The sequence below is a fragment of the Myxocyprinus asiaticus genome, chromosome 37 (assembly GCF_019703515.2).
Source record: "Myxocyprinus asiaticus isolate MX2 ecotype Aquarium Trade chromosome 37, UBuf_Myxa_2, whole genome shotgun sequence".
Lineage (NCBI taxonomy): Eukaryota > Metazoa > Chordata > Actinopteri > Cypriniformes > Catostomidae > Myxocyprinus > Myxocyprinus asiaticus.
In genome coordinates this window covers 16518186-16532402 of record NC_059380.1, presented here as the reverse complement: position 1 = coordinate 16532402, position 14217 = coordinate 16518186, and the positions used below count along the sequence as shown (strand labels likewise).

At 37.2% G+C, this 14217-nt stretch overlaps 1 protein-coding gene across 3 annotated transcripts in view; it reads left to right on the top strand.

Moving 5' to 3' along the window:
* Positions 1-2090: 2090 nt before the first annotated feature.
* LOC127428054 (guanine nucleotide exchange factor DBS-like) overlaps positions 2091-14217 on the top strand; it is a 90107-nt gene continuing 77980 nt past the window's right edge. For 2 of the 3 annotated variants that reach the window (XM_051676089.1, XM_051676088.1), the window contains exons 1-2: positions 2091-2263; positions 3008-3210. In XM_051676089.1, coding sequence (XP_051532049.1) covers positions 2238-2263; positions 3008-3210 — 229 coding nt within the window. In that variant the 5' untranslated portion in view covers positions 2091-2237. The remainder of the gene's footprint in view (positions 2264-3007; positions 3211-14217) is intronic. The other variant, XM_051676087.1, reaches the window with a different exon arrangement.

Genomic DNA, 14217 nt, shown 5'->3' with positions numbered 1-14217 from the left:
TTTTATGAGTCTAGGTGGTTTTATCAAACAATCCCCCATATGTACCGTTCGGGTCAAATTTGACCCGCCATAGGAAATTAATGGGTGAGACTATAACACGGAGAAAAAAAATTTATTTGTCAAATAAAAATCAATAAATCAGACACAATGCAGAACACAAGCACACATAAATTAAGGGGAGACACTACACTCAGCTGTACTGAGAATATGGCCTTACAACCCCCAGTGAACAAGCTAAAGGTGACAACTAAAGGTTCAAGAAATATTTTTTCATCACAAACCTACAGTAAATGCAGATTTTTTTTAAATTATTATTATTTCTTACAGTTGCCTGTCATTAGAATAAAATAATCATGATTAAACTAATGATTTCCAAAAAGTATTTTTTTCATTATTTCCACAGACCCCCTAGTACCCCTATGGGGTCCCTGGACCCCATTTTTAAAACCTCTGTAAAGCATGGATTCCCCTAAAATCTCATAAAAAAATGCAGAAATAACATTTACTCTCTGTGCTTCAATATTGAGCTTAAAGGGATAGTTCACCCAAAAATAAAAATTCTCTCATCATTTACTCACCCTAATGCCATCCCAGATGTGTATAACTTTCTTTCTTCTGCAGAACACAAACAAAGATTTTTAGGAGAATATTTCAACTCGGTTGGTCCATACAATGCAAGTGAATGGTGGCCAGAGCTTTGAATCTCCAAAAAGCATCTAAAGGTAGCATAAAAGTAATCCATGTGACTCCAGTGGTTAAATGCATATCTTCAGAAACAATATGATTGGTGTGGGTGTGAAACAGATCGATATTTAAGACCATTTTTACTATAAATCTCCACTTTTACATCCACATTCTTTTGTTTTTGGCGATTCACATTCTTCATGCATATCGCCAACTACTGGAAAGGGAGGAGAATTTATAGGATAAAATGGACTTAAATATTGATCTGTTTCTTACCCACATTTATCATATTGCTTCAGAAGATATGGATTTGACCACTGGAGTCGTATGAGTTACTTTTATGCTGCCTTTATATGCTTTTTGGAGCTGCAAAGTTCTGGACACCATTCACTTGCATGGACCTACGGATCTGAGATATTCTTCTAAAAGTCTTCCATTTGTGTACAGCAGAAGAATGAATGTCATACATCTGGGATGGCATGAGGGTGAGTAAATGATGAGAGAATTTTCATTTTTGTGTCGACTATTCCTTTAATAAGCACGCCATTTGCATTGGAAAAAGCATCTGATTGTTAACTTATTTGGACATTGGGCTTTCAATCAATTTATTCTTGCCCCGCCTGAAAAGGGAGGGACTTTGCAACGGCCAATAATTGAAACTGTGACGTTTGTGATTGACAGCGTATAAACTGAGCTAAATTTATTTTAGCTCACATTATCATATCTTTTACGAACTGGTATTTGTTATTCTTTCAAAAACAGTTCTGAGCTTGGTCAGTTATTTTGGTTAAGCAATTTCACTGTTTAAACATTGTTTTTGAATTAACATTGCAGACATCAAAATACTGATCAATAACAATTTTCCACCTATTTATGCTAAACATGCAGTGTACGTATGGCAGTAACTGTATTCAAATGCAGTAGTTTTCTGCAAGTTTATCCACGTTAAATCTAAACCTAAACCAAAAATACATTATTTATGAGTGAAAAATCTGTATTGACATTTGAACCGTAGTCAAACACCACAAGGCATCGGTGTTCCGGGTCACAGCGTTTGATTTGTGACATTCAGTATGTCCAATAGATGGCGCTGTTGCCTAATGAATAATGTGCCGCTTGTGTCCAGCAGGAGGCGCTGTAATTTGCTGTAGCAAAGGATTGCATCGTAATGGAAATGGGCCTGCAGCTCTATCTGCCGGTGAAACTTTAGTAGGTCAATATTTTGTTTTGCCCTAAATTATTTTTAAAATAATTTTTTCTTGAAACTATCTCTTTGTGTACTTCAGCCAACTTTTTAGTTTTTTATTATTATTATTATTATTATTATTTTATTTTTTTTATTCTAATTAGTAAAGTAGCTAACGCTGTAAAAAAAACAAAAAAACATTTAGAAGAGATTTTAAGCGACTGTGTTAGAGAAAATAAATGTATATGTCATGGTAAAAACTAAATCAACACTTAACCATAATTAATCGTAAAAAAATGCATATGTTTTCATTAGATGTTATGGCCGGAGCGCAGATGGCATCCCATCACTGAGCGTTTCCAACGAGATGATCTGGTTCCCAAGGGCCGTCAAGTAAGATAATAGCAGCCCATCAGCTGATATCAAAATGTGGAGAAGAATCTCTGCGGAACGCCAGAGCAGTCCTTTAAAGACACTGTAGGGGTGAAAAATGACAAGAGTCGATTTTTATGTATAATTTTTTAGGCTGTGTTAATATAGAATTTTAATAAACTATATTTAAAATATTTAATATTAGGCATAATTTGATTTTACTTACACAAGCAAAATAAAGTTTGCATTTAAATTGTAAATGAAAGGATTTTTTTTTATTTATATTTTCTGATAAATAACCCATCAAATTTAATAAATTAAATATTGTTAATAAATTAATACAATTTTGTAAATATTTAAATTATTTTTATATTAATATTAATAATTGAAAAGTAATCAATATTATAATTATTTCATAATATTTTACCATTTAAATCATTTTGGTGCTGCTTGATGATTACAATACTGGCTGCATGTATATGGCTCCATTCCATTGAATCCATTGTTCCAGTTTTTGTAAGAAAGGAGCTCCACATCCCTCTGTAGGCAGGTAGCCTCCCTCTGATTTTCTTCCTGGTGCCTGACACAGTCTTTAGGATAGAAGCCATAGAGCTGGGGAAAGTCCACACAGTATATCACTCAGATGCAGATTCATAATGAATGATTAACATCACAAAAGCCTCCCTGCACTTGCACTCTGTAGAATAAAGGAACCAGACTTCATCTGCCAGTGGGATCTATTCTCTCTTGTGTTTTCCATCGGAGGTCTCCATCAGGGACTGGGAGTGGCTGTTGTCTTTGTAAGCACCGACTGGGGAAGCCCTCCGGTGAGCTGAGTTGGAGAGGACAAGGGAGGAGAGGAGAGAGGCACTGTTCACACCTTGAGATGCTCTGCAGGCTTGAGGAAGAAGAGGAGATGTCTCTAATGGAGCTACAGCAAAGGGTAGACTGTGTCATCACCCATGTTGGTGAGTGGCTTATTCACTGCTGGGGCTGAGGATGATAAGGGCTCTGGGCTGGAAGGTAAAGGGGTGTGTGTGATGGGGGGTGTGACTGCTTTGATGGAGCTGAGCCCTGTGATTCAGGGGGAAGCTGTGATTTCTTTGTTTTGGGGTTTGTGGGCTCCCCCCTGAATAATGGATAGTGATAGAAATATAGAAACACTTAATTTTAGGTAACAATGGTTTATTTTACCTTGAAGTGTCATGTTATCAAAGTTATGACAAACACTCTCGCTCATTCAGGATATAAGCACAAAATATGTATGGTAGAAATCACATATTTGAATGAGGGCTATACGTGTTTTAAGTGGTAAACATGCTTTTTAACTCGGTGCTTTCTCATAGGAGTTATTATTATTATTATTGTTTATACTGTAATATATTTGTATAGTAATTGACAAATAATTGGAGACATCTACTGAAAATACGGCACCAATTTGTGTCAGACTTGCATACCTCAGTGACATATAATTCAGATAATGGAAGTAGCTCATGGATAAATTCACTGCATTGTTTCTTAAAAATAGACTTTGTTACATTGCCGTAAAAAGTTATGACTGAAATCGGGTCTCTTGGACTATGACCTGTCCTGTGACAGACAGTTTGGCTCAGCTATGCTCAGGTTCCAAGAAAAATAAGTGTGGGAAGTGCATTTATTACAAAATCCCTACTAAAACCAAGGCCATTTTCAGTGTTTAGTACCAGTTTTAGTGTTGGTGTAGTTACTTCATTTTGCCTTTCTAGTGCTGTGTGGTTGATGTGGATGAATTATGTGCCATTTTAATCCATTTCCTGAGTGTTCCTCTCTGAAATAGTGTTTATTCCAAACCATTATATTTATCATCTTCCTGTCCCCATAAAAAACCCAGAAATATCCAGGTGCTTCCCTGTGCATGAGAGTGAAGTAGGTAATTGTGCCATGCTGCTACCTCTGCCATGCATTAGAGGCACCGCTGCCGCCTCCACTGCAGCCCTCTGGGGACGTGAAAGCCTGTTACCATGGAAACTGAGACTGCCCAGTGCAGCTAGCCACAGTGATTCATGGAGACACTCCATGCTTTAACCATGCAGTCACTGCTTCCAAAGTTCATTATCCACATTATTACACGCTACTTGCTTCAGCCATCTCAGCCAACTAAAATCTCAGTCTTAAGCTTCTTTATGGGTGATGATTAAACCGTTTGCTTCTAGTTCACTGCTTTTAACCGGACTTTGGATTTCATACAAATATTCTAAAAGACTGGATTAAATGTTGAACTTATTGGAAGTCCCCTCAAACCTGCCATGGGTTTGGGATAAACAACAGCAGAATAAAAAAGAGTTGATGCCATTATGTTTTTTCAGGGGAAAGGTAAATCCATTACCAGCATCTCGGCTGACCCATCAGAGCATCACTCTGTCTGAGTCACAGATGTTACCATCCAGCCATTTAATAGTGAAATGACTCAAAACTGAGAGGTTGTGCTCTGTGATTGGTCGACCATGACTTCATTCATTTGTAAATGTAAAAGCTGATATAAGGATCATGAATATTTAACAAGTCAAGTATTCTATATAATAACAGCATCGTAGCAGAGTTTACATTAGCATTTACTGGCTAAGATCAATCATATTTATAGAGGACATGCTAACAACGTCATAACATTGCAGTAACGTTATGAAAGTGTATTTATAATGTTAAAAATAATGACATGAAAAGCATTTTTTAACAAAGTTATGCTATGCGCAGCTCATTTGTTTTGTATTTAAGAAATACACTTCACCCTAAGAGTTGCTTTAATCAGAGAGCCAGTCTGACTCCACTGTTGTTTAAAAAAAAAAAATGCTATTCCGTCATCTTAAACTAATCAGGATAAAGGGATTAACACAAACAGGCCAAGGCACTCGCACAAACACAGTTTCAGACAAGGACACACACACACACACACACACACACACACACACACACACACACACACACACACACACACACACACACACGCACACACACATGTTGGGTTTTCATGTTTTATGTGGACTCTTCATAGACATAATGGTTTTTATACTGTACAAACTGTATATTCTATCCCCTAACCCTAACCCTACCCCTAAACCTAACCCTCACATAAAACTTTCTGAATTTTTATATTTTCAAAAAACATAACTTAGTATGATTTATAAGCTGTGTTCCTCATGGGGGCTGACTGATTGTCCCCACAAAGTCAAAAATGTCAGGTTTTACTATCGTTGTGGGGACATTTGTAGGGAATACCTGGACACACAAACACACACACACACACACACACACACACACACACACACGCACACACACACGCACACACACAGACACACATAGTTAATTGTCTAGGGTATGTTCAGAATAGCACATTTTTTGAAACGTATATCATTGCATAACATGATCTGTTTCACATATTATTTTAATACCGTGTATACTGCGCAGTATTTAGTAAAAAGGAAACAAATATTCCTTTCAGACACAGCCATAGCTTTCAGGTACTCTTAAAGAGATCACGTCTGTGTTAGTGTTTTAAAAGTTATGTTTTAGAAGAAACTTTTGAAGTAACTGAAGAAGGGCAATTATTTATTACATTTTGGCCTGTTTGATTATTTTTGGGATGAGGTGTGGTCTTCATTTTTTTTAAAGTAAAAAACAAAAACAAAAAAATGTTATTGCTTAGTCCTGCGTTGGGTACTGTGACATAAATGCAAAAAAATTCTATAAACAGCTCCAAATCCTGGAAAACGGGCTTCATTGTGACAGTATCTCCAAAGACTTGGACTCACAATAAAACAGAGGCAGTGAGCAGTGACGCTCCACAGCAAATCCAAAAAGGTGAACAATTGGAAGGTCATTGTACTTCCTTCCCTGCCTCCACACAAACCCCTCCCATCTCCTCCACTGCCCTTGCCTCCACTCCAGCTGGTTTTGTGAGCTCATCTGTATAGTATCTCTGTTACAGTGTTATATTTTCCTAAAAGCTTCTATGCTGACATCATGTCAATCAATATTCTGTAACCACACAGTTTTAGTTGTAGGCTAGACTGTTGTCTATAGGCTGTTCTCTGTTCTGCCTGCCATAGTTTTGTTTTTAACACAGAAACAAACTTCTTACTCCAAAGCAGAAGTTCTCTTTCCAAATCCAAAAACGGGACAGATGACTTTATGAATCCTCTTTTTTCTGTTTGGACGGTTCCACTGAATGCCAAAGTCTGAAGTCACATAGTTTCCAGAATTCCCTTTAGTGAGGTCACATGGAGTCACTTCAGATAGGAAATCGTGTAAGCAGTAACTGCAGATAACTTTGAAGTCACTTAACAGTTTTTTCCCTCCTCTTTAGTATATTCATTTCATATTCCATATCACTTTGAAATTAGCTATTTAGACTATATGTAGATTACACTACGTGATGTTTAAAAATAGTTTTGTCTGTTGTTCTTAATTATTCTCTGGTTACTGCCAAAATACTGCGGCTTATGAAATGTGTTTCTATTACATGGGCTCAATATGTGATTTATCTTTTTAGTGATTTGGGTAGCACAGCTGCTATAGGGTAAACTGCAGTTCCCAGCTGTATGCACATTTAAAAATGTTTTTTCAGCTAATGGAATAACTTTAAACTCTCTCATAGCGCTCATGAATATGCAACGGATGTCAAGAGTTTTACTGAAAAATGAATTCAATTTGTGTTGTTTTTTACCAAAACCTATTGTATGTTTTCAGAAGACTTGTAATGACACATGAGTTACTCCTTTTTCAAATGAAAACTTAGGAAGATTAAAATGCTTGTAAATGACATCATATTTCTCACTTTGGTGAAAATGTATGAATGTTAATGACTAAGACAATGAGGGGCCTAGAAGTAAAAAAGGTTAAAGGAATAGTTCACCCAAAAATGAAAATTCTGTCATCATTTACTCACCCTCAGACCACCCCAGATATGTATGACTTTCTTTCTTCTGCTGAACACAAACAAAGATTTTTATAAGAATATCTCAGCTCTATAGGTACATACAGTGCAAGTGAACTGTAAACAAAACTTTGCTAAAAGCACATGAAGGGAGCATAAAAGTAACCCATATGACTCCAGTGGTTTAATCCATGTCTCTTGAAGCAATGCATTCAGTTTTGGGTAAGAACAGACAGATTGCAGTCTCTAGGCACGATCATGATTTCAAGCTTGATTACACTTCCTAGCACTTGACGCATGCACAGAGTACTAGATTGCCATAGGATGTGTGATCAAGCTTGAAATAATGATTTCCAAGGAGACTGCTGATGTCAAGATTTAAAGTAAAAAAAGAGTTATATTTTGGTCTGTTCTCACACCAAACTGATTGGATTGCTTCAGAAGACATGGATTAAACTATGTTAAATTAATTGATTACTTTTATGGTCCCTTTTTGTCCTTTTTGGAGCTTCAAAGTTTGGTTCACCATTCAAATCCACATTTAGGCCAAATGGACTTGGCCTAAATGGATAGTTCACCCAAAAATGAAAATTCTCTCATCATTTACTCACCCACATGCCATCCCAGATGTGTTTGACTTTCTTTCTTCTGCAGAACACAAACAAAGATTTTTAGAAGAATGTCTCAGCTGTGTTGGTCCTCACAATGCAAGTGAATGATGATCAGAACTCAGAAGGTCCAAAATAGGATAAATAAATAAAAATAATCCATATGACTTCAGTGGTTAAATCCATTTCTTCAGAAGTGGTATGATAGTTGAGGATGAGAAACAGATCAATATATAAGTCCCTTTTTTAATATAAATCTCCACCTTTGACCAGCCCCAACCATTAGGTGGCTGAATGTGAAAATGAAAGTCACTTCCACATCAGAATGGAAGTGAAAGTGAAAGTGTAGATTTACAGTTAAAAAAGAACTTAAATATTGAACTGTTTCTCACCCACACCTGTCATATTGCTTCAGAAGATATGGATTTAACCACTGGAGTTTTATGGATTACTTTTATGCGGCCTTTATATCCTTTTTGGATCTTCTGAGTTCTAGTCACCATTCATTTGCATTGTGAGGACCTACAGAACTGAAATATTCTTCTAAAAATCTTAATTTGTGTTCTGCAGAAGAAAGTAAGTAAAACACATCTGGGATGGCATTAGGGTAAATGTAAATGAGAGTAAATTATGAGAGAATCTTTAATAGTTATGCCCTGGAGGAACAACTAAATGTGCAGAAACCACTGCTGTGATGCTAGAGCGTTGCCTAAGTGTTGCTATATGGTTTTTTAGCATGTTGCTATGTGGTTGCTAGGGTGTTCTGTATGGTTGCTAGGACATTGCAAGGTGGTTGCTAGGTGGTTGCTTACTGTTCCAAGTCAAAAGAGCTCACCCCCAAGGCTCTATGATAGACATTGTGGTGTCTAGATATGACTCGGTTCTCTCCTTCATTGTCTGTGGGACTATTTCACCACTTTTATCACTTGTCAGGTCAAAAAAGTTTCACTTTGAAAAGTACGATTTGAGGTATCATTCATAACGTAACTCAAACAAGTTATGTTCCGAAGTTTAATACTTAGGGTTAGGGGTTTGTTCAAATCCCTAACCTGCAGTATAAGCATTAGTCATAGTGATGCTTGTCTTAGTAACAGTAGCAAGCACTACTAATGAGAGTTTTCAGGCAGATAACATACTGAACATGTGCCCGAATGGACATTTGTACCTTTTCATAAAACTTACATTTATATCCTCAATTTAGGGATACTCCTTGAATTTATGTATACCATGAGTAAGTTGCAAATGGGCTGTTCATCGAGCTACTGTAGAGTGTGAGCCTGGCTGTGATTTGACATCCAGAGAGGTTAGAGAGTAAAAACCCTGCCTTGTTTTACAAGCACAATGGTTTCCAGCCACAGGAATGTCTGAGTTTATGGACCTTATTCTGGATCCACCGTGAAACATCCTACCTTCAATCTCCACTTTACATAAGTGCTCAAACATCCATGAAATCACTGTTTAGGTTATGTTACCTCTTGTTTAAAGAGAACACTTTTTACCTTTCAATTCAATATTCAATAAAGTGCCTGAAAAAAGTTCTGCCCAGTTTAAATTCAGCACTCAGTGCCACATGATGCCGTCTCATGTGTGACTTTTGTGGGGAGGGGTTTATGTGTGTGTGTGTGTGTGTGTGTGTGTGTAGAGAGAGAGAGAGAGAGAGAGAGAGAGAGAGATGCAAGGCTCTGCTTTGGGGTGGAGAGGGGAAAAAGCAATCGTTGTGTTTGTGAAGTTCTTCCTGCCGTACGGAATGCTGTGCAGTGGAGATTGTCTCGCTGGGAGAGAAGCAGAGGAAACTACCTGTGCGTCTGGCATTCTTAGAGATATTTGTAGAAAACATGTCAATGTATTACCAGTGTTTCAGAGGCACAGGTTCCTCTGTTAACATCTTATTAGCATCTAGGTAGTGAGAGACAACCTGAAGGAGACACACGGAGTGAGAGAAAGAGGAAGTTTGTGGGTCACTTTGGCTCTTGGGAATATCTGCACAGCGCAGGACCATCGTCACAATGGGTTCAGTTATGTGTAAGTCAGCACTCTGTTTTTCAAAGCAGAATTTTAAAAAGCAGCTATGCCAGATGAAGGACTTTGTTAATAGACTCATGTTTTTGTGTTTCCCTTGCAATCTCTTTCTTATAACAATATATGGACACATTTTTGAGAGCACTGTAGCTCTTGGTTTTGGATGGGTGGTGTGAGAGGGTTTCTCTGAAAAAAAAAAAAGGGGGTTTATGGGCTTAAAATGCTTAAGATGCACAGCAATTTGATTTGAAAAAGTGCCCAAAAATGCAGAACTGTTTTACTCTTAATCCCGCTCAGCACTTTCAGTTGGACAGACACTGATAAAAAAGTTTTCACTTTCTGTCTTCATACTGGGAATAGGTTGACTGAGGTAAAGGGGTTGTGCTGTATGTCAGAAGTCCTTAAGAATTTGTGCCATTTTAAGGGCTCGCTGAGGATAAAAACAAACACAAGTATTCACACAAACACATAGACACACACTCTCAACCAAGAGTGTGCTGCAGATAGTCTCTTCGGGAGTCATTACGATGCAGAGAATACTGGAGGATGCTGTGTTTGTGTGTGTGTGTGTGTGTGTGTGTGTGTGATAGCTATATTTTCACTGCAAAAAATATTTTTTGTAATCACTTTTTGTCTGCATACCCATAGGAAAGAATAATAACAAATGTGATTTCTTTAATATCTCAATTGCATGTCCTAGACAGCAATAAGATTAAATAGTGAGCATTTGGAGATTTTGCTTTTGGACTGACAGATTTCTCTTGTGAGAAAAAAACAGTTATCTCGTTTTTTTTTTTTTTTTTTTCAGGAAAAATATCGAAACATCCTTAAAATAAGATCAATTTAATTACAGTATAATAAGCAAAACTCTGTAAGATAATTTATTTTTCCCTCAGGGAATATGTATCTTGAATTAAGTTTTATTTTTCTTACCCTATTAGCAAATAGCTTTTTTTGTTTTAAGCATGACACATTTTGTTTACATATACAAACATAAAAAAAAAGAAAAAAGAAAGTAAGAAAAAAAGAAAGAAAAATACTGATAACTATAGGCTCTTGCTTTTTTCATTGTTGGGGACAAAATTGTTCTAAAAAAAGTGTAATAGAGTAGATATAATAGAGTTAATAGAGTTGTCTCTAGTAATGCAATGGGAGTAATTATAGTTAGCTATAAGAACAACTGAAGCATACAGTATATCCTCATTTAGATACAGCTCGGTATGTGTGCATGTGTGTGTGTGTGTTAGGGATGCTGTTTAGTGACAGCTCTGAGGGAGAGCTTGCTCTCAGGTGATGTAAGTTTATCCACCACAGGAGAAGAGAACTAGAATAGTTATCTTAATCCAGAGACAGCTTCTGTCCACCTATTCTGATCTGCCCTTGCTATTCTGTGACCTTAAAATTCACACAGTTTACGCAGGAGTCACACACACTGTCTCATCCGGAGAGCTGTAGTGAGACAGGTACAGCATGAGTAGCATTATTCTGGGTTTGCGCTGCGGTATGGAAGGCTCTCCTTGCTATCAGATCATCCCGTCCCGATGCTCTGTATGTGGGCTGCTCTCGCGAAGAACATCCTTTTCCTTGGTCCGCATCTCGGCCGGTGAAATGGAGTCCTACCATCGCTTCCTGGGAGTATGTCTAGAGACCCAATTAGCCACAAGAAGAAGTATGCCTTCCTCATAAACCCCCATCCTCCTTTTACTCTGTTTGTGTGGGACTCATGTGCTTATAATGCAAATATGATTTAAAAATACTTTAGCAATGGTGCATTGTGTTCCAGAGAATTGTGATGTTTTTTGTTGATGTGTGGTTGTTGTTGTAATTAGGTTGAGAGTAACTGGGTAGACAGTTCTGCAGATGACTGTGTGAGTGTCGGTCTGTGTGTGTGTGTGTGTGTGTGTGTGTGTGTGTGTGTGTGTAAACTAAGCAGTAGTGTTACCAGTCAAGCTGTCTTAAAGAGGTTTAAATGGCTTGGTCAGATAGGCAGCTTAATTTATAACTGTGGCTAATTTATCATGAGAACAGCAATGTCTTAGCAAAAGTTTGATGTTTTTCTATTATATTAGAAAAGTTAAGTACAGTATGTTTTTATATTTTTGGCAGATGCAGCCTGGATTTGGTGTGAGCTTAAAAAGGAACTGCATTAATCGTAAAAGATGTGACCATGGAAGTCAGACTGTAGTAGTCTGACATAAAAAAGACAATGTATACACTGACACTGTTAGTCTTTTTAATCTTTTTCTTTTTTTAAATGTATTTTCTAATTATGATATATCTAATTATTAATTCATTCTCTGACAGTTTCTGATCATTTTATCCTTAGGTTTATTTCTACCCAGGACTTTGTACCACTGCTCAAAGGTTTCAGAGCTTTCATATCTCGGGTGACTTAACGGAGTTTGCAATATCAACTTTGCATCAGATCTTTCCCCTTCATTGTTGACATACAGTATAAGCATAGAGCTATAACATTAACATGGATAGTATATCCTAGATATTATGGTCTTGGATGAATTGTAGATGAGATGTTTGACTTCGTAGTAGGATCTCTGACTTTGGATTTTTGTATCAATTTTGGACTTTGTAGCACAGTTTGACATTGTTAAGATGTATTCTGAAACACTAAAGGTGACGTGAGATTACTGGGGTCTTTTTCTTGTAGAACAAGAATCTGATAGTCCAACAGTAAAAGTCTCCTTTTGCACTAAATTTATTCTCATTACTGTCTAAGAGAAACAGCTGAGACTCTAAAGAGATTTCATATGTGATTTTCCTTTCCTATGTGTAGGTTGATGTAATTGCAATTTTAGCATTTACAAAACAAAATAGCCAGTTTAGGTTTATGAGCTACTGTACAGATGCCTTTCGTCCTGTCAGAGGCTGCCATGTTTCTTTCATGTGCTGAGCAAATTTACTCCAAGTCAGTTTTAGGTTGGCAAAAGCATGCTTTGTACTTCAAATATTTACTGTTAGTGAAAATAAGCATTTTTATACAGAAATGTTTTCCCCTTTGTGAAATACACAACAGAATTTCTCTTCTTTTTAGACTAATCCCTTTCCCTTAAAACTGAGGGGTATCCTGTGTGGTACATATGTGGATGGTTCAGAGGCCAGGGTCCTCATAGACAACCATACTCCCACGAGATCGTCTTTAAAACACTCCACAATAATGAAACCCACCTGCAGAAAATGGGTCAGACATAGTTGTACACAGCCCACATTTGGACATCATAGTCAAACAAATATTTTTCAGTGTGGATCTTGTGGATATAGTGGTCATTTTTACACAAACAATTCTGAATTACGCCAGCTGGCTTGTTCAAATCGATTTTTTTCATACGCTCATTGATTCTGACATAATGACGATAAAAAAACTTTACATTTTTCCCATGCTGTCAGATAATGCAGGTGTTTGACTGTTTGTTGCTTGTCCTGCATTATGGAGTGGGTTCTTGATTGTTCTAAGGTACAGGGCTGACTATATTAATTATTACAAGGGAGTTTTTCTTCTATTAAGATACAGGATAGAGACATTTTGATTTAAGTCCATACTACTTCCTTTTCCGCAGGGATGTGGATTAAGAGGGATTTGGAATTTACTCTGCCTTATTGAATAATAAGATATCATACTTATCACCTCTCTGTATGAATTTTCCCATTGGGCATGCTTCAAACAGCTGACATTATGTTTTCATTTTGAGAACCCACTTTATATTAAGTGTCTTAAACTACTTAAGCATTTAATACAATGTACTTATTATGTACAAATGTGTTGTTGCATTGTACTTACAGTACATTTTTAGTACCTGCATTTAATTACATCTGTAGTTGCACTGTTAACCTTATCCCTAACCCTAAACTAACCCTACCCCAATCCTTAAAGGGGTCGCACACCGGACGCGTCAATGATGACATGGTGCGTTCTAAAATTCGAAACTATTGTTTTCTATGAATGTACGCACACCGCCGCCGGCATTCGCCATCTGTTGGTGGCGCCCAGCTACGACTCCAGAGGCTGCTCAAATTTCTGCCACGCCACGGAGCGCAACTCACACATTTTCCATTAAATTCGACCCAAATCATTATTAAAGGACATACAGTAGGTTATTTATTCTAGCTGTAATGTTGTTGGGCAGACAAGGCAAGCAGGAACAGACACAGGAGCAGATGAAGATGATGATGAAGTGTTGTGAACCCAAGTGCAGTTTTATTTTCAGTGCTGGTATCCTAATGTGAAATACAGTATATCCAAAAGGTGAAACCTAACATAAACATGAACAAGAACAAGGACTTGACTAGACTATAAACTTTGACTTAACTAGAACTAGAAACAGACTGGACATGAAAAGTGTTACAACCATCAATATTCGGCCAAGGACTAGAGAACATGAGGGCTATAAATACCTGGACACATGATGGGATAACACATGACAAAG